Source organism: Syngnathoides biaculeatus, chromosome 16 (genome assembly GCF_019802595.1).
Source record: "Syngnathoides biaculeatus isolate LvHL_M chromosome 16, ASM1980259v1, whole genome shotgun sequence".
Lineage (NCBI taxonomy): Eukaryota > Metazoa > Chordata > Actinopteri > Syngnathiformes > Syngnathidae > Syngnathoides > Syngnathoides biaculeatus.
In genome coordinates, this window is record NC_084655.1 from 5,297,563 (window position 1) to 5,325,238 (window position 27,676).

Here is a 27,676-nt window from a genome sequence, read left to right on the forward strand (position 1 = left end):
GGTATTGGGCAATTTGAAAAATCGTCTCTGGTTCAATGACTCTTGCACTGCAGACCAGCTCGGTTTGACAGGCAATATGGCGCCGTACAAACTTTGACGTCACGTGCACGAGCTCTATAGTAAGCATGGAAAGTATTCACATCCCGTTACATTTGTCACTGTTATATTCATGATCAGAGGAAATGGATAGCACCAGAGTTACAGTTAATATATGAGCGCCACAGCAAAGGATCTGAATAATTACGGCTGTGATATTTCATTGTTTCTTTCTAAATACATCTACAAAAAATTGAACAATTTTGTTCTTTCCGGTTGAAATGGGGTGCTGTACATTGAGGGGAAAAAATTAAGTTAGTGATTGCTATATAATATGCAAATGGATGCAACTAAAAAATTTAAGGGGATCTGAATACTTTCTGTACCCACGAGAAGTGCAGACCGCAGAGGAATAAAGGAGAAAGCCACTAAAATGAAGACTAAATAAGATGAATAATATGGTAAAAACATTTGCTTGCCATGTGTTGGATAGCCCTCTTCAATGCACATGCCGACCGGTAAAGCTACTCACATTTGGTACCTGCAGAATGCTCAATCTGGACCTTGTGCAAGGGCAATTTCAATTTTCTTTCTGCTACTTAAAACTCTACTTGTGAAAAGGCCCACCCAAACTCCGAAACCCCAAATAGGATGCACTCTATGTAAAAACTTTGATCAGACAGAAGAAAACTTAGTGTAGTTTAAATCATTTAAAAAAAAAGACAATCCAGAAGTGTGAAATAGTGAGTGAAATGTAAAAGATGAACAATAACTAATTTCTCATTAATAATGTAGATTTTTCTCTCCGAAAATATCAGGAGTGAATACTATGGCATAATAAAATAATAATTTAAAAAAAAAAAAACAGAGCAGATGGAGGCAACTGGCAGCTCTTGAGCCAGATGTAGCTCTTTAGCGCCGCACTAGTGACTCCCTAGAGCTTTTTAAAAAATGTGGGAAAATGGAAAAAGATGAAGGTAAATATGTATTTTGGTTTTAATATGCTTTCTGTGGGAGGGGAAAAAACATTTAATGCCTTAACAATGTGTGGAATAAATGTAAAATTTCAACATTTCTGTCATAGCCTGCGACATGACTTTCTTTGAGCTCAGCGTGGCAGGCGGCTGTTCCAAACGAACCATTAGGTGTGTGATGGGCCATCGATCACAAAGGAAAAAAGACAAAGATAGCTGAGGAGAACAGAGGATTAAACATTTCTTAGACAGTATAATTTGCTTTCATTGCCAGTGCAGAAGGTTTGCCTACATGCACTGCTGAGATGTTGTCAAATAAAGAGTCATGTGGAAAGACATGCTACATTTGTAGTACAGTATCCAGTTGGGTGTGAAAATGTCACTCATCAGAAAGCCAAGCTTGCTCAAAGCCACAAACTGAGCAAAAGTAAAAGTCTACCAACACCACTTTCCGAAAGGCCGCACAACATTCTTCTCAGCTTCCACCACATGGTTCTCTGCTCTACCTTTATCTTCTTAATCTTCCTACCCACCACCATCCTATGCTGTTAAGGTACACTCTCCCCTACCACTATCTTACAGTCAGTATGTATTAATGTATTTTGGGGTTCCACCACCAAGTCTCCTCCTCTTTCCAACCAGAAGACACCCCAAGTACTCTCCTGTCTGCCTCTTGGAGTACCTTGGCAATAGTATTCCAGTCTTCTGGGAGCTCTCCCTGTCCATTTAGAGCCTGTCTCACCTCTTTCCCAAAAGCCACACAACATTCTTCCTTCTGCAACTTTCACCACCTGATTCTCTCCTCTACCTTTTGTCTTCTTAATCTTCCTACCCGCTACCAGAGTCATCCTACACACCACTATCCTATGCTGTCGAGCTACACTTTCCCCACCACTGCCTTACAATCGGTAACCACACTCAGATTACATCGTCTGCACAACATATAATCCACCCGCATGCTTCTACCTCCGCTCTTGTAGGTCACCAAATGTTCCTCCCTCTTCTGGAAAGTGTTCACTACTGCCACTTCCATCCTTTTTGTAAAGTCCACCACTATCTGTCCCTCCAAGTTCCTTTCCTGGATGCCGTACTTACCCATCACTTCTTGGTCCCCCCATTTCCTTCACCAACATGTCCATTACAATCTGCACCAATCGCAACCGTTTCTGAGTCTGGGATGTTCAGAACTACTTCATCGAGTTCCTTCCAGAATTTCTCTTTCAACTCTAGGGCATATCCTACCTGTGAGGCATATCCACGATTCACATTATACATAACACCCTCAATTTCAAGTTTCATCATCATCACTCGATCTGATACTCTTTTCACCTCCAAGACATTCTTAGCCAGCTCTTCCTTTAAAATGATCCCTACTCCATTTCTCTTCCGATCTACTCCATGATGAAATAATTTAAACCCTGCTCCTAAACATCTAGCCTTACTCCCTTTCCACGTGCTCTCTTGGATGCACAATATATCAACCATTTTCCTCATCATCATGTCAACTAACTCATGACCTTTTCCTGTCATGGTCCCAACATTCAAAGTCCCTCCACACAGCTGTAGGGTCTGTGCATTCCTCTTCTTCTTCTGCCGACTAAGCCGCTTTCCTCCTCTTTTTTGCCTTCGACCTACATTATTTGAATTTCTACCTATGCCTTGCAGATTAACAGTGCCGGGGGCGGGCGTATTTAGCCCGTGCCACGACCTATCCGTTAGGAATTCGTTTGATGAACGCTCATATATGATTGGCACAGTTTTACGCCGGATGCCCTTCCTGACGCAACCCTCTGTAATTATCCAGGCTTGGACCAGCCTACAGGTCGCACAATATTGTGTACCCCCATTGGGCTGCAGATAGTGCAGATATGCCGATATGGGGATGAAAGAGATTCAAACCAATGGCTCTCACTCCAGTAGTTGCAGGTTGAGTCATCCTCCCGGTCCTCGTTGTACAAGGTGTGTAGGTTGTTCAAGATTATGCAGTTAACTCATGTTTGATGCTTCTTCAACAGCAACGGTTTGATCACAAACGCGTATCGTTGTTAGCCAGCTAAGCAAAGTAAGTCTGGGCCGAGGAGCAAGTTTAAGTCGGCCTTTCTACATCCCCAACTTCCTCACTACTAGTGCTCATGGACCTCATTGTATATGATACGTAGGTTTTGCAGGTCGTGTAGGTACTAGCGATTGATGTTTTCCTCCTCGACAAATATTTGATTACTGACGTGTCTTGTTGTTAGCGAGCTAGGCTAGGCTAAACTAGGCTGCGCTGCTTCAACGTGAATGATACGGTTCCAATTTGGGTGTAATATTTCACAGATGATTCTTAGTCCACTGAAGTCGTCACCAGGCGCGTCCCACGTCGAGTATTCACAACATTTGGTCCAAATTCAGCAGGATTTATTTATTTTTTTTAATTATTTTTCATTTATGTAGTTTTTGCTGTCACCAGATCGGGAAGCGGAAACCAATTAACATTATAGATAATCAATTTCAAGTTTCAGCCTCATCACTTGATCTGATATGCTTTTCACCTCCAATTCGTAGCTCTTCCTTTGAAATAACCTCTACTCCATTTCTCTTCCCATCTACTCCATGGTAAAATAATTCAAACCTTGCTCCTAAACTTTTAGCCTTAACACCTTTCCACTTGTTCTCTTGGATCCACAATATAGCAGCCTTTCTCGTCATCATCATGTCAACCAACTCCTGAGCTTTTCCCGTCAAAGTCCCAACATTCAAAGTCCCTACACTCAGTTGTAGGCTCCGTGCATTCCTCCTCTTCTGCAAATCCGCTTTCTTCCTCTTCTTTGTCTTTGACCCATAGTAGCTTAATTTCCACCGATGCCCTGCAGGTTAACGGTGCCAGGGGCGGGCCCGGGCCACGACAAATCCAGTATGGGATTCTTTCATCTAGAATGCTCATATTTGTTTTGCAAAGTTTTAAGACGGATGCCCTTCCTAAGGCAAACCTCTGCGTTTATCCGGGCTTGGGACCGGCCCACAGATTGCAAAACCCTTTTCATCACGATGAAAAAAACAAAGAAGACAGCTACCAATAAACTATGATCCTAAAGAAGGTCAAGAAAAGCAACCAAAGACACACTCGAACAAAATACAATGCTACCTCATACAGGGTTCATACTCAGTCTGACCAAAAAAATTTAAGGGCTTTTTAGGGGCAATCTTAGGGGCTGACACGGAAAAAATTTAGGGCTGACACGGAAAAAATTTAGGGCCATCGTGAGAAATCAAGAGTAAGGAAAAAAGACTTGGTACGAAGTCTTCCTTTCCCCACAGTGGTAGTTCTTAGCAATGTCACTGTCTGGGAACATGACTGCAAACACTTTCGAATTATTTTCACAAGATTTGTAACTGTAATGGCTGTGGATCACTTTTAAAGTCCACACGATCTCTGCCTTTAATGGGTCCGTCTTTGTGTATTGAACTCCGTTCATAAAACCTGACTTCTGGCTGGACAACTGTAGGTGCGCATTAGGGATCGCAAATAGTTACAAATAACCGGTTATAACCGGTTTTCATTTTTTTAAAACCGAAACCGTAATCGAACTTTGGAAATCGGTTAAATTTTCCAATCATTTCTTCCAGTTCCGGTACTCCACATTGTGCTATTTTTTCAACATAATTTCCACTTTTTTCAATTTTCGCTGTTAGAGTAAAGTTGGACTCAAAAGAACATTCAGTTAAATCAAAGAAAAATCAAACATGGCATCGAGGAAACGCTCGGTATACTTTCATGCCCTTTCTGAAAGTCCGAAAGATGAATGTCAACATTAAAACATTTTTACAAAAAAAATTAAAATTTAACTTACACGAGTGCGTTGTTGAAAGCCACATTCAACAAGCTTGTTTGTCAATATTGTATACAAACTACCCCATTACCGCGGAGTGAATTAACGATCGATGGTGTAGCACCGGAGAAAAGGAGTTGGAGGCGGAGTGTCGGACACGGGAACAAAACTTGTTTTATTGGCAGACATCAAAACACTACTAGTTCCGCACCCTAACTCGAGGTCCCGCGGGTGAATTATGTAAACACCACTATGGTACCGGTTTTAAAACCGTTTTTTTTTGCTACAACTGTTCGGTTAAAACCGGTTATGAAAGTAAGCGTTTTTTTGCGATCCCGAGTGCGCATGCACTGCTAGTACCACTGCCTGAAGTTGATGCTTCACTATCTTGATATTTTTGAAACAGATTCATACCAACGGAAGATGAGAGAGTCTTCGCCAAATCAGCGTGTCTCCTGTTTTTCCCGGTGCAACTCCAGCGCTTTGACGCCCATCTTTTCAAGCTGGTAACTCTGCTTGCACAGACGGCAGTAAAACATGTGCCGATCTTTTGGATCTCGACGAACCCAGCCCCCAAACTCCTTACTTTCAACCCAAGCTTCTTGAAAAATGCACTTCCCCGTGATACAAGTTGGATCGATGAAAGAACTACGCTACGTCGTAACGAAGACGAAGTGAAATGCCTACTCAGGAAACAAACAATGCAATATCGACAAGATAGCGACTAGTTGTCAACACGGTGACTTCCGTTGACAATTTCCAGCTGATTTGGACGCCAGACGGATCGCTATTTTTTTTTTTTTTACATAAAAGATTTGATTATTTGTTTATTTCTATTCATTATTGGTCAGTACACATTTATTTCAGTTACTTATTTCAGTACAGTATGTAAATTAATGCTTAGAATGCTTGTGAGACAGTGTGCATACTGTATCATGTTTTTTATTACTGTCCAGTACTGTATTAAATTGATCATGCTACAAATTTAAAATTTTTTACTTCATTACTACAAGTTTTACTATATTGAGTAACAAGGTCTTTAAAATGTGTTTGAGAAGTATATTTTAGCGTATAAATACCAAATATGGGTGTTTTATCCATTACTAGAATTATCAGGATTATTCGCAGGGGGTCAAGGAACGGGAACATTGTATAAGGAAGGACACGTACTTTCATCTTCATCATCTGAATCCGAGAAATCGACTCCTTCTTCACAGATGGTTACTCGTTCTGAAACCAAGCGCATACACATTATTCCCCAAAAGAGGCTGCTGATATTGTGACAGTGATGTGGGGGGTACTATAACAGGGTAGAAACCTACTGGGCGAAAAGTGGGAGACGATCATTTTGAGGCATGCACACAGGAAGACTGTCTGTGCTGACACCAAGTTAGTGAGGAAGCCCATGTACGCCTCCGCTACTGCCTGGCTCCGACCCACCCAGGGTAGCCTCTGCAAAAACCGCACAAACAGGAAGCGTTACAGAACATTAGCAGTTTTTCTTTTTCTTTTTTCTCCCTCTGATCATGCAGAAACAAACAGTGAAAGCAGTCGCTCACATTTGACGAGCGCATATGAGCCCTCGCACTCGCAAATCTGCAAAGTCGAGCATGAAAAATCATGTGCGTAAAATTTGTTACAAGTAGAAAAAAATTGATTTTGAAAGACGTCGCTTATTTTGCATAGTCTTGACATTAATTTACGTCAGACACTGTGATTTGACGGCACGGTCGCACGAAAAATCATGCGCGTAAAATTTGTTACGAGTAGAAATACATAGACATTCTCAGCGCACATGAAACCCAATCCAGCATAGTGAACCACAGCCTTTTTTTTTTTTTTTTTTTTTTTAAAAACAGGAAGCACACATCTCCTGCTAGTTTATCTAACTCCGCCCACCCTGGCTCTTAAAGGGGTACACTCATAATTACAAACACCGTCCGCACACAGTCTGGGCAACATAGAGCAAAGAGAGTTACATTCTGCTTGTGTTTACACTCAATAATTGTAAAAATTGTAAAAAAAAAAAAAAAAAAAAAAGAAGTGCTTTTGCTTTAATGAATGTCGGGGGATGTGAACAATAGAAAGAAGAGTGGTGAAACTGGATGAGATTTTTTCTTTTTGGAGAAAAAAAGGTCTGGTCTGAAGCCAAAGTAGAAAATACAGGATGAGATGGTGTCTAATATTAAAATTCCACCTTGGCACAGCCTGATTGAGGATGAACACACAGACAATACAGTGCACAAAAAGCTAATTCTGTATTTCAAATATAGGAGGCAACATAACATTAACCTTAAAACTGTTTGGAAGCATCATTCAGCTTTCAACATGCATCACTAAAGATATTCTGCAAGCAATAATTGAGTTTTACGCCAAGAAAAACAGACAGGGACATCCATCCATCCAACCATTTTCCAATCTGGGCATCCCTGAGTTACATTGAAAACATTTCTAGGATATAACAGGTAATGTTTTAATATCTAACTATATTAAGTATGCAATTGTGATTTACTTTAAAGGGCACCTGTCATAAAATGGATGATTTTTAGTATGTTATGAATGAAAAAAACATCAGCCAATATGGGCCCATGCGTTTTTTTCCCCACCACAAAACATAATTTTGATGTATACAGCTTTTTGTAACTCCCGGCATGAAAATCCTCTCAGGGATTTGTGTTCGAGAAGAAGCAGGAAGTGACGTACAGGAAAGAGGCGCCCCCCAGTGGACTCGTTTATTTCCATTAGTTTTACCTCCGGGAAGGTAGCTCGTTGTTCCTTCATGTTAGCCAAAATGCAGGCTCATTGCATTACTGAACATTGCTTGAACACTCGGGAGAATGGATTTCGCCTTCATAAGTTTGCAAGAGACCCGGTTAGTTGTGAAAAATGGATTGCACGGTGCAGAGGACGAGAGCTTCGTGGGTTCCAAATAATAGGTAGGCAGAAATGCGCCCCGGCTCGACGGTGTTCAATAAGTACTGTGGGGGCTTTGAACATACCCCTAAAAGCAGCTCTGTCTCAACCAAAGGAGATTGTCACATGTCAGTGTTTGCATTACACTTGGAAAAATAGTACCGAATATCTAGTCGAAAAACTAGTATATTTCCCATTTTTCACGGGTCAGTGTTTTTATAACACTTGGAAAAAATAGTGTAGAATATCTAGTCGAAAGACTACTATATTTCCTATTTTTTCTTATAACACTTTGCAAGAGTAGTACAGAATATCTGGTCAAAAGACTACTATATTTCCTATTTTTCAAAGGTCAGTGTTTGTACAACACTTGGAAAAGTAGAAAACTTTTAGTTTCAGGACACAGAAATTGATCAGTCTGTGAGAGTGAATGTCCAAAGTTTGATAAATCTAAAACTGACTGAGGGTCGTGAGTAAAAACACCCAGGTAATACCCGCTCCGAATTGGGAGTAGAAGCTCGGTATTTAAGCCGAAGTCAGGCACTTTGAATTTTTCTCAAAACTGAGCAACCATCTCTAGACGCTTATAATAAATAAGACCGTCAGAAATGGCGGCAAAATCGACCAAAAATTTCAACCGTCCACTTTCCGATGTTGAAGTAAAGGAAAAATGTCATTTAGCTGAAATTGATTACAAGGGAACAACAAAATTTACAAAAAAAAGTATGGATTTTCTGTGAATGTAGACAACTGTGAAGAATTGGATAAACTTCTCAGTAAATTATCTATTAAAGATGGGCAGAAGAGAAAAGACAATAGCCAATGTAAACAGTGGTTTTATTGTAAGGCCCTTCTTGATAGGGCCAGAGAAATTCAGTCGTGAAATTGAAAAAAAATAAAATAAAATAAATTCTGAACATGTCGAGCAAAAAATTAAATAAATAAAAAAGCAGAGCGTCCTGTACTATCTATCTATCCTCCGATAGCGACAATGATGAAAATGTCTAGGAACACAAACATGTTCGACCTTGAAAATTATTTCATGCATCAGACTGAACCCATGATGAAACCAGAATTAACTTTACTAGTCCAGGGAAAACCAACCCTTTTCCTAGTTGATACGGGCGCTCATGTGACCGTTTTAGGAAAATGGGACCCCGCGACAGGTAAACCAAGCCAAAAAAAGGTTTACATACGCGAAGCTCATGGTTTAGTTCAATCCTTAGTTTTGTCTTGGGATCGCAAAAAAACTCTTACTTTCATAATCGGTTTTAACCGAACACCTGTAGCAAAAAAACGATTAACCGGTTTTAAAATCGGTACCATTGTGGTGTTTACATAATTCACCCGCGGGACCTCGAGTTGGGGTGCGGGGTTCCGCACGGACTGTTTGTTGTTGTTGCTCTTCTGGAGTGACGAGTTCACAGAGTTCCCGCCGTTATGAGAGTAGTGTTTTGATGTCTGCCAATAAAACAAGTTTTGTTCCCGTGTGCGACACTCCGCCTCCGACTCCTTTTCTCCGCCGCTACACCATCGATCATTAATTTACTCCGCGGTAATGGGGTAGTTTGTATACAATATTGACAAACAAGCTTGTTGAATGCGGCTTTCAACAACGCACTCGTGTAAGTTACATTTTTGTTCTTTTTTTTTTGTAAAAATGTTTTGTTAACATTCTTGAAAAAAGTGGAAATGATACTGGAAAAAATAGCGCAATGTGGAATACCGGAACCGGAAGAAATTATTGGAAATTTTAACCGATTTCGAAAGTCCGATTACGGTTTCGGTTTTAAACAATCGAAAACCGGTTGTAACCGATTAATTGTAACCGTTTGCGTTTCCTAGTTTTGTCCCATACTATCGAGTTGCAGAGTCCCAATGATCGAAATAAAAAGGCGAATGTGGAAGCAGTTCTACAGCCACGTGAAAATTTACTAAAAGTAGCTCACGGGAGGGTCTGGCCGGGAGGCGACATGCAGTACCGAAATAATTTACGTCACCATTAGGTATAAAAACTCCCCGGGCCCTGATCCAGAATACACCAAATTGGCTGAACAAGAAGTGCAGGTCAATTACATTTATTGGAAAGGAAGGTGGTGTTTTGCGACTGTCAGACTCACCGCGGAAGTGAAACCACTGCTCCCTCCCGGGTAGCATCCACACATTTCACTTGCGAAGTCAAAACAATGTGACTGGAGGGAAACAAACAATTTCACCGGAACAATTTCACAAGAAATTTGGATCCTATCACAAAACTTCGACGGCGTTGAAGAAACAGAATCAGGATGGTTCCGATTGAGTGTTCGTTGGAATTTTGATACGTTTGCACGAGTCCACTACAGCTGATTAGCCGAAGTATATGTGCTCACCCCTGTTGAGGAAGATGCCATTTGTCATCTCCCATCCGGGCTGTGGAGGACTGGACCCGCTGATGTTGGACTCATGACAAACACACCGCCAGTAATTATACAGGGAAAAACATCGTCCGATAATTCGACAATACCCGCTGAAAAAAAGACGCTGAAATAGGCATCCAACCGGTAGTTAACGAATTAAAAAAGGCAGGAATTATACACGCGTGCCCAGACTCGCCTTGTAATATGCCTATATTTCCAGTCCGAAAAGCACACAGTAACAAATGGAGATTAATTCAAGATTTGCGTGCAGTAAACCAAGCAGTACAATCGCGTGCACCAAATGTTACTAATTCACACACTCTTTTGAACTCATTACAACCGGGAACCAGGTGGTTTTCGGTGGTGGACCTGAATAATGCCTTTTGGAGTATCCCTGTCCACCCTGACAGCCAATACTGGTTAACGTATACATTCAAAGGTGAGAAATTAACGTACACAAGGTTATCCCAGGGATTTTGTGACTCCCCAGCAATTTTCTCAGAAGCAATCACAAGGTGTTTGGCCTCATTTAATGCCCCACACAAGAGACAAATTTTGGTATATGTGGATGACATTTTAGTGGCCTCAAACACACAAGAGCAATGCAAAATCGATACATTAGCATTACTGCAATATTTGTATCACATAGGAAACAAAGTTTCAAATGACAAAATGCAATTGTCTAGGACACATTTTAACTAAGCGAGGACGCATTGTCAGTGACAAACAGAGACAAGCTGTCGCCAAGTCTCCAAAACCTGTAACAAAAAAGCACATGATGTCATTTTTGGGTCTTTGCAATTATTGCCGCGCCTGGATTGCAAATTACTCAGAAATCATGCGACCATTGCTGAACATAATTTAGGATAAGCCAATGACATTACAAGACAAAATTGCATGGATGCCAGAAGCCGACAAAGCTTTTCATCTTGTCAAAAGAGAACTCATTGATTCAGCTGTGCTAGCACTCCCAAATTATGACAGGCCCTTTGAGCAGACAGTGACTGAAAATACGGGTTCATGACCTCAGTGTTGCTGCAGAAACACGGAGGAAAAAATGAGACCAGTTGCATACTATTCGCAACAATTGGATTCCGTAGCACGAGCCACTCCAGAGTGCGTTCAGGCAGTGCTGGCCGCTGCTTTGGCTGTTGAGGCATCTGCGGAAGTAGTCTTATTCCACCAGTTAACACTGAAAGTGCCACACGCAGTTTCAGTCCTTCTTCTGGAAATAACGATGACATTTTATTCACCAGCACGGCACTTACATTGTACCGCGACATTGTTATCACAGGGACATATCACAATTGTAAGATGTGGGGGACTGAATTCAGCGACACTTTTGCCCGCACCAGCAGAGGGCACTCCACACGACTGTGGAAGCCACGTCCAAATTTCCACCAAACCGTGACCTGACCTAATGGAGACTCCCCTCCCGACTGGAGAGGTTGTTTATGTTGACGGATAAGCAAGCAAAGGGGAAGACGGCCGCAACAGGGTGGGATTTGCAATAACGACACAAACTAAAACTCTTGTTTCAGGCAACACTTAACTGTGTGTTCGGCACAGGCAACAGAATTGTCTGCACTGATCCAGGCTTGCAAGATGTTTTCCAAGAAACATGTTACAATCTGAACTGAGAGCCAATATGGCTGGGGCTCAGTTCATGCGTTTTGTCGACAATGGTCTAATTACCACAACAGGTAAAGAGGTTGCTCACAAGGCACTTCTCCAGCAGTTACTGGAAGCAGTACAACTACCGGACAAAGTAGCCATTTGTAAATGTGAAGCTCACTTAGCAGGAAATGACCCAATCACAATTGGTACAGACTAGCTGATCAAGCAGCTAAGGCTGATGCCCAGGGATTCCCCATGGTTGACACAGCACTGGTGAAAGGAGTAACAAAAAACATACGCAGTAAATCAAGATATTTTGATTTCACGTCAGAAAAAAAGCACCACTCACTGAACGTACACATTGGGAGGACAAAGGTGTGAAAATTGACAAGGACGGGGTTAGGAAATTGCCCGATGGAAAACCCTGGCTGCCAAAATCATTGTTTGGATGGGCAGCAAGATTGACACATGGGTTGAGTCATGTGTCAACAGGGGAGATGGTGGCATTGACAACAGTATTATCACACACATGGGTTTACACACTTTTCAAAAATATTTTGCAAACAATGTGTTATCTGTTTAAAAAATAATGCACAAGGGTATTTAAGACCACAAAGAGGAACATTTCCTCTACCTTCAGAACCATTTCACACAATCCATATGGATTACATTGAGTTAAACAAAGCATTAGGGATGCAATATTGTTTGGTGATAATTGATGTGTTCTCCAAATGGGTTGAGTTGTTTCCAACAGCGCACGCTGATGCAAAGACAGTTGTAAAAGCACTGTGTAGTCGTATTATTCGAATGTTTGGCATTCCAAGTGTGATTCAAAGTGACAATGGCACACATTTTGTGAATAACGTGACAAAAGTTGGACAGCTGCTGAAAATCGACTTAAAGCGTCATTGCGTGTATCATCCGAAATCTGCTGGGCTCGTTGAACGAACAAACGGAACTGTCAAAGCTAGACTCATAAAGACAATGGCCTGACTGTGTTTCAATCGTTGCAACGGCAATGAGGATAGTGCCAGCCGAAGGAAAAACATTATCCCCAATTAAAATTCTATATGGCCGCTCTTATAGACTTCCAGACCTGGACTCGTCAGAATCACAAGCAACGGGCACATCGATCCCAGTCCACATGAAAAACATGTTTGACCGTAATGAGATGCATAAACACAATGACTTGCCATGTGTTCTGCTCCACAGACAGATCATGTCCGCGTGGGAGACCAAGTCTTTCTCAAAGTGCTGAGACGACCTCGCTGGGACAGTGAACGCTGGGACGGCCCCTACCAGGTAATAGCAATGACACCTACGGCTGTAAAGGTCCAGGGACGTGACGGCTGGATCCACCAGTCGCAGTGCAAGCTCCTCCGATTCCCTGCTGACGGGCATAGTGACGCCAGTCCCTCGGGGTAGGATCTTCACGACGTACACACCAGTGTACCGACGAAAGACCACAGTTGGAGAGAGGGTTTTCCGTGGCAAACACACCTCTCTCGGGATGATGAAGCAGACCACCGGCCAGAGGCTGACCGCAGTCTTGTCAACCAAATATGCTGTTTACTTTTTGCAGGGCTGTGCCTGATGGCAGGTGGTGCACAACCTCGCAGCAAGGAAAGCACTAACACGGATCGGTTGCCCAGCCATACACTGTTGTCTACATCCATCCTGGGAAACCTACGGCTGCTGATGGACAGAACGGGGACGATTAATATAACTTCCCTTTCTCAAGAACTTTCTATCACCATCCCGCTGGACCAATCCCAGTCCCGCCAGACAAGATTCAGCAAGATCTCAGCGGTTCCTGACTATTCGGGTGCAGATTTAGAAGAGCAATATACTGAAGTAACTAAAATGAGTCACTGGCAAGATTATTGGTTTTATCTAATGAGTGCCCGTGATGCAAATGATAAAAAATGGTTGTCTTGGTCGAATTATATCACTTCCGTTGATGGTGATTATTGGTCAAATCTACATAGGAATCAGGGAGCGTCAAATTGGCACGGCAAAATATCTATCAAAGTGACAAGGTCGAATGTACCCACCATAACGTTTGTATTACAGCCAATGTCGTCCCAGACAAAGATAAATTGTTGGTTGAAACGAAAGCAGCATTCACACAGCTGGCTTTCATAAGTTATATTTTTCCTAAAACCACATATAAGCACACTGAACTAATCAATTATCTAAATCATAAAATTAACGTTAACAAATTTCACAGAAGCATTGTTCACACATACAGCTTCACAATTGCATGCCACTTCACTTGTGGCTTTGCTGAATAGGCAGGCATTAGACATATTGGCGGAAAAAGGAGGCGTTTGTCGTATGATTGAATCTGGTGAGTGTTGTACCTTTATCCCTCTACACACATTGTCTTTGGTTCATTAACTGAAACCCTTACACTATTCAGGGCTTATAGGGAGAAAACTCAAGAGTATGGAAGGTGTCGAACCAAACGACTTTTTGCAATGGCTACAGAATACATTTGGAAATTGGAAAAGCATAGCTGTTGCTAAAGCCACGATTATCATTTGTATTTTATTATTGTCTTGTTTTTGTATCATTTGTGGTATACCCCTTTGCAAAGTCTGTACTGCGAAAGTCATGGATGTTGTTGAGAGGAAAGTAGCTGCTCAAGTTATTGTAGCCATGTCTGAATATCAACTAGTGTACGTGGACTCTGATAATGATGATGATTCTACTGTTATGTAAACCTTTTTTGACGACTTCACAGAAAAGCAATGCAGTTGTGAATGTTTGATGTTTCCAGGTTTACCTTGTTTATACGTATATTTAGTCAAATACAACTTTAGTCTTTTGCCTCAACTTTGGCTCTTGCTTGGGAAAGGGTTTCTACTCTTTTTTTTTTTTTTTTTCCCTGGTGGGTTTTTTGAGTAGTTTTCTTCCCACTCAAGCAACGGCTTTTGATAATGTTTGATGTTGTGTTTTATTTTTATCGTGATAAACAGGGGGGAAATGACAAGGAAGTTATTACTATGTTAGTTATCATGATAATAGTATATCATTACTTCTATAATTGGTGTTAGGATTGTTTTATCATGTTTCTTTCTGTTAGTCTTAGTCTGAATTGTTCTCTTTGTGAGCTACGTGTGTGTCTTGAAGTGTGACCCAGTGACACGTGGGAGGCGATGCCCTCCTGCCGACCTCAAGCTGATACTCCTGAACACTGGGAAGCAATGTCTCCATCCTGGCCTCAGCATGTTTCCCTTTTGATTTTAAGCAGATACTCCTCAACACTGGGAGGAGATAATACCCTTCTACCGCAAGAGGATACCTCCAAATGCCATAAACATGTCTTTAAACAATGCCATGCTTTTTCTCTTGTGGGTTTATCAGGACACTCTTGCAGCCTTGAAGAAACATGTACCTTATTGTTTATGTGCTGTTGGTGTAGCCATCTGTGTCAGCATTTTCACTCTATAACCATGTAACCCTTTGACCTGAGAATGCAATAAAAACAACAGACCGGGACTACCATTTTGGCAGTCTGAGGAAGCGCACTCACACAGTGTGTCCTCCATCTGTCCCTTGCAAGAAAGACAATCTTGGTTGGTTTGAGTTCACTCTCTACAGTCCTCAGGCTTGTCTAAGCTGTTTTTCTTGGAACATCTCTGACAGACACTTCTGCAACTTTGCGCATGGATGGCTCAACTCCGCTCACATTTATTTTTTCGTATAGACATTAAAGTGAATAATGTATTTTTCATTACAATATCTATTTTTGAATGTTTATAGGGATGACACTTGGGCTTTAACTTGATCTAAGTTCTAACGTTAGACTAGTCTGTCCATATATCTAAATGCAAACAGTCATTTTCTCCAGGGGGAACCACATTATCTAGAAGTTGAAAGCTTTTCCACTCAACATGCTTTAGGAATATAGAGACCAGGGGTGCCCAGACTTTTTTACGCCAAGATCTACTTTTCAAGCAGCCACCCTCTCGCGAGTTACCGAGGGGTTTTGGGGTGGGGGGAATGATGATGATGCTCCCAAATCGTTTCAAGGTTAATGTTACAACAATCATTGCATCTTGAAACAACAGCATTTCTTTTTTAACTTTCTCCATTAATATCGAAAGTAAACATAAGCAGCGTGTCTAGCTCGTCTTTGCTCTTCATTGCCCAGACTGTGTTGCTAACTCAAGCAGCGGTGGTGGACGGTGTCATTATAAAACATATTGATGGGCTGCGTAAGTACCGTAACAATTGTAATTATGAGTGTACGTCTTTAAGAGCGAGGGGAGGGGGTGTAAGGTAAACTACGAAAAAGAGAGTATGGCGGAGCAGCGGTCTTGTTAGAGAAAGTTCCATGTGCTGCCTAAAAGAAACCAGTGGCGGCTTCTTTTCATTTTTTACAATACGCATGTGAATTATGCCATTGGATGTAACAACTAGTCATCCCTCACTCATTGAATCACATTGCAAAATGCCACAAACTGAATAGCTGTATGTTATACTTTAAATTTTCATTGGATTTTTTTTTCACGCAATGCAGAATTTCTGCGAAAAGACTGGATCAGCAGTGCACAATTGCGCACGTGCGGAGTTTAGAGGGAACATTGGTTGACGTCTATTTTTTTTTTTGCTTGGCACGCCATCCCGCAATCGACGAAGGCTGCCTCGCAATTGACCAGTCGATCACGATCGACGCAGTGAGCATCTTTGATATAATCTACTGCTGGCTTTTTATCAATGGATTGACAATAGATAGTGCCGGAAATTACACGAGATAATACATCATGATGAAATAAAATGTTTTCATTATAGGAATATTTAGTTTTGAAATTGAATGTCTATTAACCTCTTTAAAAATGTCTGTCTCAGTCTGTGCAGTGTCAAATTATGATTATAGTATTGGGTAACAACTACATACTTGGGTATAACAACTCAGTAAGTTATTTTACGGTCTTGAGATTCCATCCCTAATCACACCCGCAACTTTATAACTGCTGGCATGACTGACCACACCCGTACATTTTTCAAATGTGAGTGACTGGTGAAAGTGGGATGTGGTTTGGCCGTGATCGGATATCATCTGAATTTGGCTAGAAACAGAAGTGTAATATTGCCCTGAGGGCTCGAAACAATAGTGTAATATTGCCCCAGTAACTTCACACAGTTGTGTGGTGTATTCCTTTTTGAAAAGAGCTTCCGTGTTAGAAGGGGCGTTGGAAAAATCCAAATATTTCTGTTGTTCGGCTTCCATAAAAGCAGGCACTGCGCGTTTTCAACGGCGGAAGTGCGATGAGGTCAAAGACGGAGGACGCGACTAATATGGCGACCACTTGGATATCGAGGGACACTCAATTGCGCAACTTTGTGCATGGATGACACACTCTCTGCTCACTTTTTTTTTTTTTTTGTATACACATTGAAGTGAATACTGTTTGTTATATGTATTTTTCATTACAATATCTATTTTAGAATGTTTATAGGGATGTCACCCCCACTTTAAATAACACTCCAGTCATGTTCGTTGCATGCCTAGGTGATTTGGTGACATAGCATGCATCCATCCATCTGTTCTGTATAACACATTCTTGCCAAATGCATGATTTGAAAAGGTTTCTTTTTCTGAAAAGTAGGAGCCCTATTTTTTTCTTAATCAAGCCTATCTCAGCTAGCTTCAGGCGAAAGGTTGACTACACACTGAACAGGTTGCCACCCAGATCCAGGGCAGATACTGACACCATGACTGAGCAGGAATCGAGCACACGCTTGTACCACTACACCATCAGTGTTAGGGTTATTCCCCGTCCTAATACAAGGAAGGCAAAGCACGGAATCCGGAGGAAGACGACCCATCAGGTCAGCTATGGCCCAATGGTTAAAACCTTTTCCTACCACCACGGGGTCCAAGGTGCAAGACCCCTACTAGACCATCCACCAATATCTCCCGGACAAACGGCTGTGGTATCTTTGAGCGGGACACTGGTAGCCAAACAGTGAAGATATCCTTGACTGTCTGCTCCACTGTGTTCCACAAAAAATGCGTCTGTTCACTGTGATGGGTAAAATCTGCATGACAAAGATGAATCTTCTTTTAAAGCAAGGGATAATTGTCATAACATTGATATCTGCAGTGCAGCCTGGTAATCACTCGCTGCCTGTAGTTTGATATATATATTTTTTTTTTAATTGGCCAACAAATTCTGAAAATATAGTCAAGATTAGGGCAATCTGAAAAAGAAACAATGGAATAAGGTCACGAGAAAAAAAAAGTTACAAGACTCAATGGTGTATGTTTATGTTACAATTTAAGGTGATTTATTCCATACACCATAAATCAGATTTCTTTTTCATGAAGTACATTTAGCAACTTATCACAGCTTTTAAATCCAAGAAGTGGTTTTAGCATGTTTAAAGTGTTTGTAATGTCCAATTTCAATGCAGATTATCTTATCTAGACAAAAATATGTTCAACTGTTCCATAAAATGCATAACCTTTTTGATGTTTTTACCCAAACATAAACGTATATGCATTAAAATCCGTGTACTTTGACCTAGTTTCCTGTGTCTGAAAAACAACTAATTTCAGGGGCGCAGCCTCGTACATCTACAGGTGGCCCTGCTATTGTGGGACTGGTACTGTCTGGTTATGGCATTAGTTTACCATGCGAAATTATATTTATGGTAAAGCAAGATACCACCAGCTATTGCTCTCAAATTAATGTGGCAACATTTTAAACGGATTTGGTTCATAAAATCCTTATTTGTGAAAATATACCAACTTAGGACTATGTTATCATCTTCTGTTTGTTTTGGTGCAATAATAAACGAGCCTTGTACACGCAAATTAGAGACGCACATTGTACTGCAGATAGTTTCTCATACAAACGCAGGCAGGTCCATCTCGCTGTACAATAAACGGGCAGGTGGTCACATATCTATTTACTAAATACCCGGCCTTTACATAATTTTAAAACAAGACCGAAAATTTTGTATATACATTCAGGATATCAAAGCCTTTACCAGTCACTCACATTTGAAAAATGTACAGGTGTGGTCAGTCATACCCACAGATAAAGTTGCGGGTGTGATTAGGGATGGAATCTCAAGACCTTAAAATAACTTACTGAGTTGTTATACCCCACAGAGTTCATACTCAGTCTGACCAAAAAAAATTGGGCTCTTTAGAGGCATTCTTAGGGGCTGAAATTTAGGGCTGACACGGAAAAAAATTAGGGCCGACACGAAAACTTTAGGGCCATGGTGGAAAATCAAGAGTAAGGAAAAAAGACTCACCCAATGGTGCCATCGACCGTTCTTGGTTCATCAAATGTTCCAGTACCTCAGTACCTGTGACAGTGATCACCTGTCGCCCCTTGTGGTGGTTCTTATTGATATGACCATTGTCAACGTCTTCACATAACAGTATACAGAATAACAGTAGATTCTAACTACAATTGCAACTAGATACACAAATGTCTTCTACTGATGTCTGTCTCAGCACCCCTACTCAAGCTCCTTGAGCCTATCCAGTGCCTCCTCTATTTGTTGCTGCAGAGGTGCCAAAGTGGCTCTCTTGTCCTTTGCTCTGCCTCTGAGTGCATTGGCCTCGGTGATAAACCTCAGATTCCTCTTTTCTTCTGCGTCCTCACACAGCCTGTCAGCCTTCTCAATAAGCGTAGCTATGTCAGTCTCTATTCTGGCTTTTTTGGCTTTGAGGCAGTAGAGATGAAAAGTGGGCAGCGATGCCAAATGTAGCCAGGTACGAAGTCTTCCTTTCCCCACAGTGGTAGTTTTTAGCAATGTCATTGTCTGGGAACATGACTGCAAACACTTTCGAATTATTTTCACAAGATTTGTAACTTTAATGGCCACAGATTACTTTTAAAGTCCACACGATCTCTGCCTTTAACGAGTTTGTCTTCGTGTATTGAACTACATTCATAAAGCCTGACTTCTGGCTGGTTGAAGTCGATGGCTGGACAACTGTAGGTGCACATTCACTGCTAGTACCACTGCCTGAAGTTGATGCTTCACTATGTTGATATTTTAGAAACAGATTCATATCAACGGAAGATGAGAGTCTTCGCCAAATCAGCGTGTCTCCTGTTTTTCCGGTACGACTCCGGCGCTTTGACGCCCATCTTTTCAAGCTAGTAACTCTGCTTGCACAGATGGCAGTAAAACATGTGCCGATCTTTTGGATCTCGACGAACCCAGCTCCCAAACTCCTTACTTTCAACCCAAACTTCTTGAAAAATGCACTTCCCCGTGATACAAGTTGGATAGATGAAAGAACTACGCTACGTCGTAACGAAGACGAAGTGAAATGCCTACTCATGGAAACAAACAATGGAATATCGACAAGATGGCGACTGGTTGTCAACACAGTGACTTCCGTTGACAATTTCCGGCTGACGCCAGACGGATCACTACTTTTTTTTTTTTTTTAGGGAGAATTTTGGCGGAAGAGGTCCTCCCTTTGATTTTTTTTAATTTAAGGCCTTTTTAGGGGCTTGACCGGTTTTTGCGGATTTTTAAGGACTTTTAGGAGCCCCTAAATGCACCTTCGAAAATTTAGGGGTTTTTAGGGACTTTTAGGGCCACGTGCGAACCCTGCCCCAGTATGTAGTTGTTTCCCAATACCATAATCATAATTTGACATTGCACTGAGACAGACATTTTGAATGAGGTCAATAGACATTCAAATTCAAAACTAAGTATTCATAAAATCAAACCATTTTATTTCATCATGATGTATTGTTATAATCTAGCGTGATTTACGGCGGTATCTTTTGTCAATCCATTGATGAAAGCTACCAGTAGATGATCCATATCTTCCTAAAGCATGGAGAGGGGAAAGGTTTTCAACTTCAAGATAGCGCGGTACCCCGGGAGAAAATGACCGTTTGCATTTAGATATATGAACAGACTAGTCTAATGTTCGAACTTAGATCAAGTCAAAGTAAATCACAATCTCATATTTACTATAGTTAGATACTGAAGCATTACCTGCTATATCCTAGAATATCTTTAACAATGCGTGTTGAAAGCTGAATGATTCGACCAAACAATTTTAAGGTTAATGTTATGTTGCCTTATGTTGTCTTATATTTAAAATACAGAATTAGCTTTTTGTGCACTGTAATGTCTGTGCTTTCATCCTCAATCAGGCTGTACCAAGGTGGGATTTTAACATTAGACACCATCTCATCCTGTACCTTCTACTTTGGCTTCAGACCAGACCTTTTTTACTCAAAAAAGAAAAAATCCCGTCCAGTTTCCCCACTTTTTCTTCCATTATTCACATAGCCCGACATTCATTAAAGCAACAGTACTTTTTTTTTTTAACCATTATTATCGAGAGAAAACACAAGCTGCATGTCTCAGCTTTACGTTGCCCAGACTGCGTGGGTGGACTTTGTTTGTAATTATTAGTGTACCCCTTTAAGAGCCAAAGGGGGGCGGAGTCAGGTAAACTAGCAGGAGACCGTGGGCTTCCGTAATGTGGGGGAAAAAAAAAAAAGTCAGGCTGTGGTTCACAGTGCTGGATTGGTTTTCATGTACGCTTATAATTATGTATTTCTACTCGTAACAAATTCTACGCGCGTGATTTTTCGTGCTTGTGCAGAGAGTGCGATGGTGCGCGAGGGCGCCCATCAAATCTCAGTGACTCCTTTACTATTTATGAGTTTATGACTAACTAAACCAGCCAAGAACTTCAAAAATGCTTCCCAGCCTTTGTTTCCAACACGAGGCATATCCTGCTCCCTGCATGCTCGGCACTTTCTTCATGGCCAGCTACTTCATCTGCAGTCGAATGTGTATGCTGTCTAATTGGCTCAAACTGATAACCTTTAATGCCTTTATAAAGCTCTTATTCTTCACAGTCTTTGCAGGGCCCTTCAGAATAGTGTTCATCGCACGAAATATCGGAAAATTTATCGTCGTTCTTACAATGTATTCCAATGCTTGCCATTGTTGTCACCGGCTATGACGTCACGTTCCTACTTGGCTGTTTCTGCCTCGTTTTAGTCTTTTTTTTTTCTGCGAATCCAGCAATGTGCGATCATTTTTTGCCAATAATCGAAAAATAAAAATGTTTCCTTCATAACGGAATTCAGATTCGAATTCTGCATTAAAAAAACTCCATAACATTAGCAAAAAAGCTGCACTGAGGACATTCCATACACTTTAAGAAACAAAAGGTTCAGCGTATTTTTCGGACTATAAGTCGCAGTATTTTTTTTCATAGTTTGGCTGGGAGTGCGACTTATTCTCCAGATCGACTTATATGTGAAATTTTTAACGCAATATTACATACATACATTTTTCGAGTTCCTTATCAGTTATTTTCACACTGCCAAACGTAAGAGGGCGCTCTAGGCCTGTTTATTTGTAACTTATAACTGAGAAGGACTGAACAAAAATGCCATTGAAGAGAAAATCATATTCTGCAGATTATTTTAAATAACATTATGATGTTGCTAACCAATGACCACATAAGTACTTAGAATTAATGCGACTTGTGGTGCTTCAAACGTCATTAGATGAAGCTTCATGCAGGGGTTGAGACTTCAATCTGCTTATCGTGAATGTAATTCAATTTATTTGCCATCAAGATGGTGCGATGGTGAACGGTTCTTGCCGAAAAAGGCACGTCTTTTTTACGTTTGATTATCTTTTTTATTATGCGAAGTTGACAAAATGTTTATTGGGAACAGAGAGGAATGCTTTGCCATACTCCCCTTCTGTGAATGTAGATAGACAGCACAACCCTCCCTCTCTACAAAGGCTGTCCATTTTATCTTTGAGCGACCTTTGTCAAAAACATTTCCATAATTACATACTTGTTCCAACACCATTGGCATTCGACGCAAAGCCTGTGGACTACGGCAACCTCACTAGGACAAACTGTCTCTGTATCATTGCAAAAGCACAGCTTATGAGTGAATCCGCCATGCAACTTTCCGGGAAGTCATTGGATGGCTTAACAAAGTATGGCCTTCCGTGACAACCAAAACCATCCTGTCGGGATTCAGAAAAGATGGAATAGGCTAGTTGTAACTGCAAACAACGATGAGTCTGACGTAAGCAACGTAGAAGAGAAAGCGGCACGTCGTCTCCGTCTGGAGTTGGCAGACTTGCTTAGAAGTGACACCGAGGATGAAGATTTCATTGGATTTTAGTTACAGGATAGTTGGAGAAAGACAGATGGTTTGGTAAACTTCTTAGTATGTTATTTATGCTATAGTTATTGGAATAACTCTTAATATAGAAGACTATTTTACTTTTATTGCACTTTGATTATTTGCTTAAATATGACCTTGTACATTTAATCAACAGATAAAGTGTTGTCCATTTGCTCATCAGACAAGGATGTGTTGTGGAGCCGGTGGTTGTCCTTGATCTTTGTACGCAGAAAACCGGCAGGCGCCATCCTCCTCTCCCAGGCGTTGCCGTGCAGACGAACGACACCAGATAAGGAGCGGAAAGTTACCATTCCGGCCCAGGACCAGACTGCAGGGCTTCAGCCACTTTTACCATGGACCCATACATATAAAAACCTTGTGTTACTGGGCATCTTTTGTCTTCTTCTTTGGCTATCCTGCCAGAAGACACACGTCTCGTGTGCGGCAGATACCTAGATAAGACCCGGACGTCTGTACTGCACATTCCTTTGTAATAAATCCATTTGCTGTTAACTTTTTCTAATCATTGGTGAGATCTTCCTCGATTCGTGAACACACGTAGGGTCCAAACTCGCAAATCCCTACAATATGTTATGTTAACATACCAGGCATGTTCTCAGTTGTGTCATGTAACGTAAGCATACCATTCAGCCTGTTGTTGCCTCTATTCTATTTACATTTTAAATTGTTCGTCATTTAAATTTTAAATGACATGTCTGTTCTTGGTGTTGGATTTTATTAAATAAATTTCCCCCAAATATATAACTTATACTCCAGTGCGACTTATACATGGTTTTTTTCTTACTTTTTATGGATTTTAAGTGTGGTGTGACTTGTAGTCCGGACCGACGTATAGTTTGGAGAATAAGGTATATTAAAAAGTATAATTATACAGTCCTTGACCCATTATATACAGAAATAATGTCATTATATTGGTCCTCGCAAATTAACTGAATCCAGTTGCACCACACTCACCAAGATAGTGTAGATGAGTTGCTCGTGCTCTTTGGTTAGCTGGGCAACACAGTTCCGAAATTCTTGTAGCCATGTAATAATCTGTGCATCCTACGAGGAGAGGGGACATACACAAATCTATGACACAGTCATCAAAACAATGAGTGATTCCAGTGCTTGTAGAACAGTGAATACAATTTACCTTTATGTCAGGGTCAGCCAGCTGATAGTTCAGCAGTTCATAGTCAGTCAAGTCTCCCTTCAAACAAGAGAAACATCTCATTACTTACAGATACAGATATAAAAATGAAAGACAATACGGAAATAAGGCCACGCCGTTTTATTTAATGGTTTCCCGAAGGAGCACAAGACAAACTCCATCTTACTACTCACCTGTTTATATTTGGCCAAAGTCTGCACAACGCTACCACCAAACCTGACAGTCTTTAAAGGAGGAGTGTTCAGAAAATCCCGACCTTCTACATCCATGTTTCCGGGATAATGAGGAAAATCAGCGTTTGTTTTTGCTAGGTTAGCTTCTCCAATGTCCAGCTTTAAGGTAAATAGAGAAAATCGTCACATGGTCACATCGTGAAATTGAAAACAAAACTCTGTCGGCTATTCAATAATTACATTCACAGTCAAAAGGAAATGTAATAAATGTTTCGAAGTTTAAATATTTTAAGAACGTAAACAGCAACATTCGTTTGTTACTTTTAGTCACCGGATCTTATTTTTCGGATATTTTTAGCGTGTCGCAAAGCACAGTGCTGCTCATTAGCGTTATCTAGCGGATTAAAAATGCATAGGTCAACTACAAGATGCCTGTAAAATGAATGATGGAATGTGGAGGAAAAAATTACACTACCTATCTTGTGTATAATACTATGGGGAGCCCTGGTGCCAATGTATGAGGGGAAAAAATAATTGTTAATTACTAAACTGAGGGAACAGATTATATATTCTTTTCTTTGTCAGCCAAGATAATATAACAGGTCAGAACGCCCATCAATCCATCCATTTTCTTTGCCGCTTATCCTCACGAGAGTCGTGGGAAGTGCTGGAGCCTATTACAGCTGGCAATGGGCACGAGGCAGGGTACACCCTGAACTGGTTGCCAGGCAATCGCAGGGCACATCGAGACAAACACCCACACTCACAATCACGCCTTGGGGCAATCTAGAGTGTCCTATTAATGTTGCATGTTTTTGGGGTGTGGGAAGAAAGCGGAGTCTCCAGAGAAAACCCCCACAGGCACGGGGAGAACGTGCAAACTCCACACAGGCAGCTCCGGGATTGAACCGGGGACCTCAGAACTGTGAAGCCAACGCTTTACCTGCTGATCCACCGGTCAGAGAACCCGATAGTGTCAAAGTCTCTCCAAAGTCGATGACCCTGTTTGGTTTAGGAGACTAAACTAAATCAGACATTTACAAGGTAATATAGCTAGAACTTAAAGATACCTCAGATTTTGTTCTGTATAGCCATCCCTTATGCCTTGTGATAATTACATTTTGTGATTCTTGATTTTTTTTTATCACAGCACCCTCTTTCCCTCCAAATTATATAAAAGTTGAGGAAGCTTCCATACCTTGCTATCCACAGTTGATCAACCATTTAAGGATGCTCCAGGCCTAAACTTGATTGACTTGCCAGAGCAGGGGTCTCATGTACAAAAGGCGAGTAACTCCAAAAAGGTGGCACACGTTCTTTTTCACAGCAATGCTCAGATGAGTGAAATTAGCGTGGAAATGTGTGGTGTCTCACGTCAACTTCAGGGCTAGCGTGGGCACCTTTGTACAGCTTTTGGTGCTTTGGTGATACTTAGAGGTGATGCTTGGAAACTGTTAGAAGAATTCTGCACATCAGAGACACATGAACTGATGAGCAATTCACGCTTGGCAACATTTGGGTTCGACAAAGTAAAAGATGCAAATACTCGGATTTCACTTGTTAACCAATGTATTGAAACAGATAACTGATATTTCTGAGGGCACTTATTAATTGATCAAGGTGATCATTAATGCCGCCAACTGCACTCAAAATTGCTTTCTGTCACTCCAGCACACGCACTGAAAAAAAGACTCCTTTAAAAATGTACATTTGTTGCACACGATTACAATATATTAGATTATTTTTCTTCAGCGAAGAGGGGTAAATTTTGTAATTTTAATGACATGCATCCAATGTAGATTCATCCATCCATTTTCTTCCACTGATCCGAGGTCAGGTCACGGGGGCATTAGTTTTAGTAGAAAAGCTCAGACCTCCTCTCCTCAGCCACTTCCTCCAGCTCGATCGAGGGGATGCCGAGGCGTTCCTAAGCAAGCTGAGAGACGAAATCTCTCCAGTGTGCCTTCGGGTATCCCTGGGGAACAGACCCGGAACACCTGACCATCGAGGCACCCAGGAGGCATCCTAAACACATCAGAAGAAGAGTGCCCGGAGAAAACCCACACTGGTGTGAGGAGAACATTCAAACACCACACAGGCAAGGCAGGATTGAACCCTGGTCCCCAGAGCTGTGAGGCTAATGCTTTACAACTGCGCCAGTGTGCTGCATAACTGAGCCTCAATAAAACTTTAATTAAAATAAGAATAAAACACATTGGAAGCTCAAAAACCCCTTTGTGACACAGTAAAATTGTTGCGGCATAATAGGGATGCGGATCCTCCATCCTGCTTGATCTAACGCCTGAAAAGGACAAAAAAAAATAATAATAATAAAGCAGTACAGTATAGCTAACGGTATTTAGTTGGTAAGTTGTTTATAAATTATGGCTGTCCACTTCTAACATGTTACTAGCAAAACATTTCTACCGAGTACAACATTGACAGCATATAAAATAGATACTTATCCTTATTGAAGTGATGGAAAATGTAACCTTGCATTCCTAATGTTGGCTCTGCTGCTCAGTGTGACGCAGGGGGAAAAAACTAAAATATAAGTGTTAGGGTCGTTGTAAATATATTTATTATGTATTCTTTTATCATAGGTACATTTAGCCTGTATAGTGTCATCCTTGCTTCGAATAGTCTTGTTCACAGGACGAACTCCTTACCCACAGATGCAACAGTATCTTTCTAGAAGTGGCCAAGGACAACTCCATCATAACCAAAGAATGTGCTAAATCATCGTACGATGTGCCACGTCATCAACAAAACTGTACCTTTGTTCATTTCATCTGCTCACCCCTCCTTTTGACCTTGTCTGTTTTCTAATAAAAAAAGAGTACGTGAAAGGCTGGTTCAGAACGTGTTTGGAGACTGTAACTGGCCTGTCTCTCAAATCCTCCTGATCAGATGAAAAACGACTTCCTGTCCGTTATTTGTGCAACTATTCCAGCAAGTTGGGTGATAAACCTAACAATAAGTTTAAAAAAATGGGTGGAAAAAAACTCAAATGCCAGCCCCCAAAAATTGCGAAAACAGGCAAACACAAAATTCATAGTGTTTGAGATTTAAAGAGTTTTGTGTGAAACCTTTGGGCACAAATCTGATTCCATTTATCGGCAATCTCTCATCTTTGACTCCCCCTTCTGCCTTGACACTTCATGTAATAATTTTGTGTGTGTGTGCGTGCGTGTGTGTGTGTGTGTGTGTGTGTATACATACTAGATAAGTGTTTCCCAATATGTTTTTCTATGGACCAGTTCATGGAAGTATACCTATGTATCTTGCGAACTGACTACCATTTATCCACCAAAGAGAAGGATGGAGGGAGGGATGGGGGAATTAGACAATGACAGATTGTCTCTGACAGGTGTCTCTAACAATGGGCAAAAGGCAGACTACACCCT

At 41.2% G+C, this 27,676-nt stretch overlaps 1 protein-coding gene across 2 annotated transcripts in view; it reads right to left on the bottom strand.

The window, feature by feature from the left end:
- Positions 1-24,629, bottom strand: part of rrn3 (RRN3 homolog, RNA polymerase I transcription factor) — a 44,150-nt gene extending 19,521 nt beyond the window's left edge. For both annotated transcript variants that reach the window (XM_061846372.1, XM_061846373.1), the window contains exons 1-5: positions 24,270-24,629; positions 24,079-24,135; positions 23,898-23,987; positions 6,145-6,274; positions 5,993-6,052 (exon numbers count right to left, since the gene is read on the bottom strand). In XM_061846372.1, coding sequence (XP_061702356.1) covers positions 5,993-6,052; positions 6,145-6,274; positions 23,898-23,987; positions 24,079-24,135; positions 24,270-24,365 — 433 coding nt within the window. In that variant the 5' untranslated portion in view covers positions 24,366-24,629. The remainder of the gene's footprint in view (positions 1-5,992; positions 6,053-6,144; positions 6,275-23,897; positions 23,988-24,078; positions 24,136-24,269) is intronic.
- Between the last annotated feature and the right edge of the window lie 3,047 nt (positions 24,630-27,676).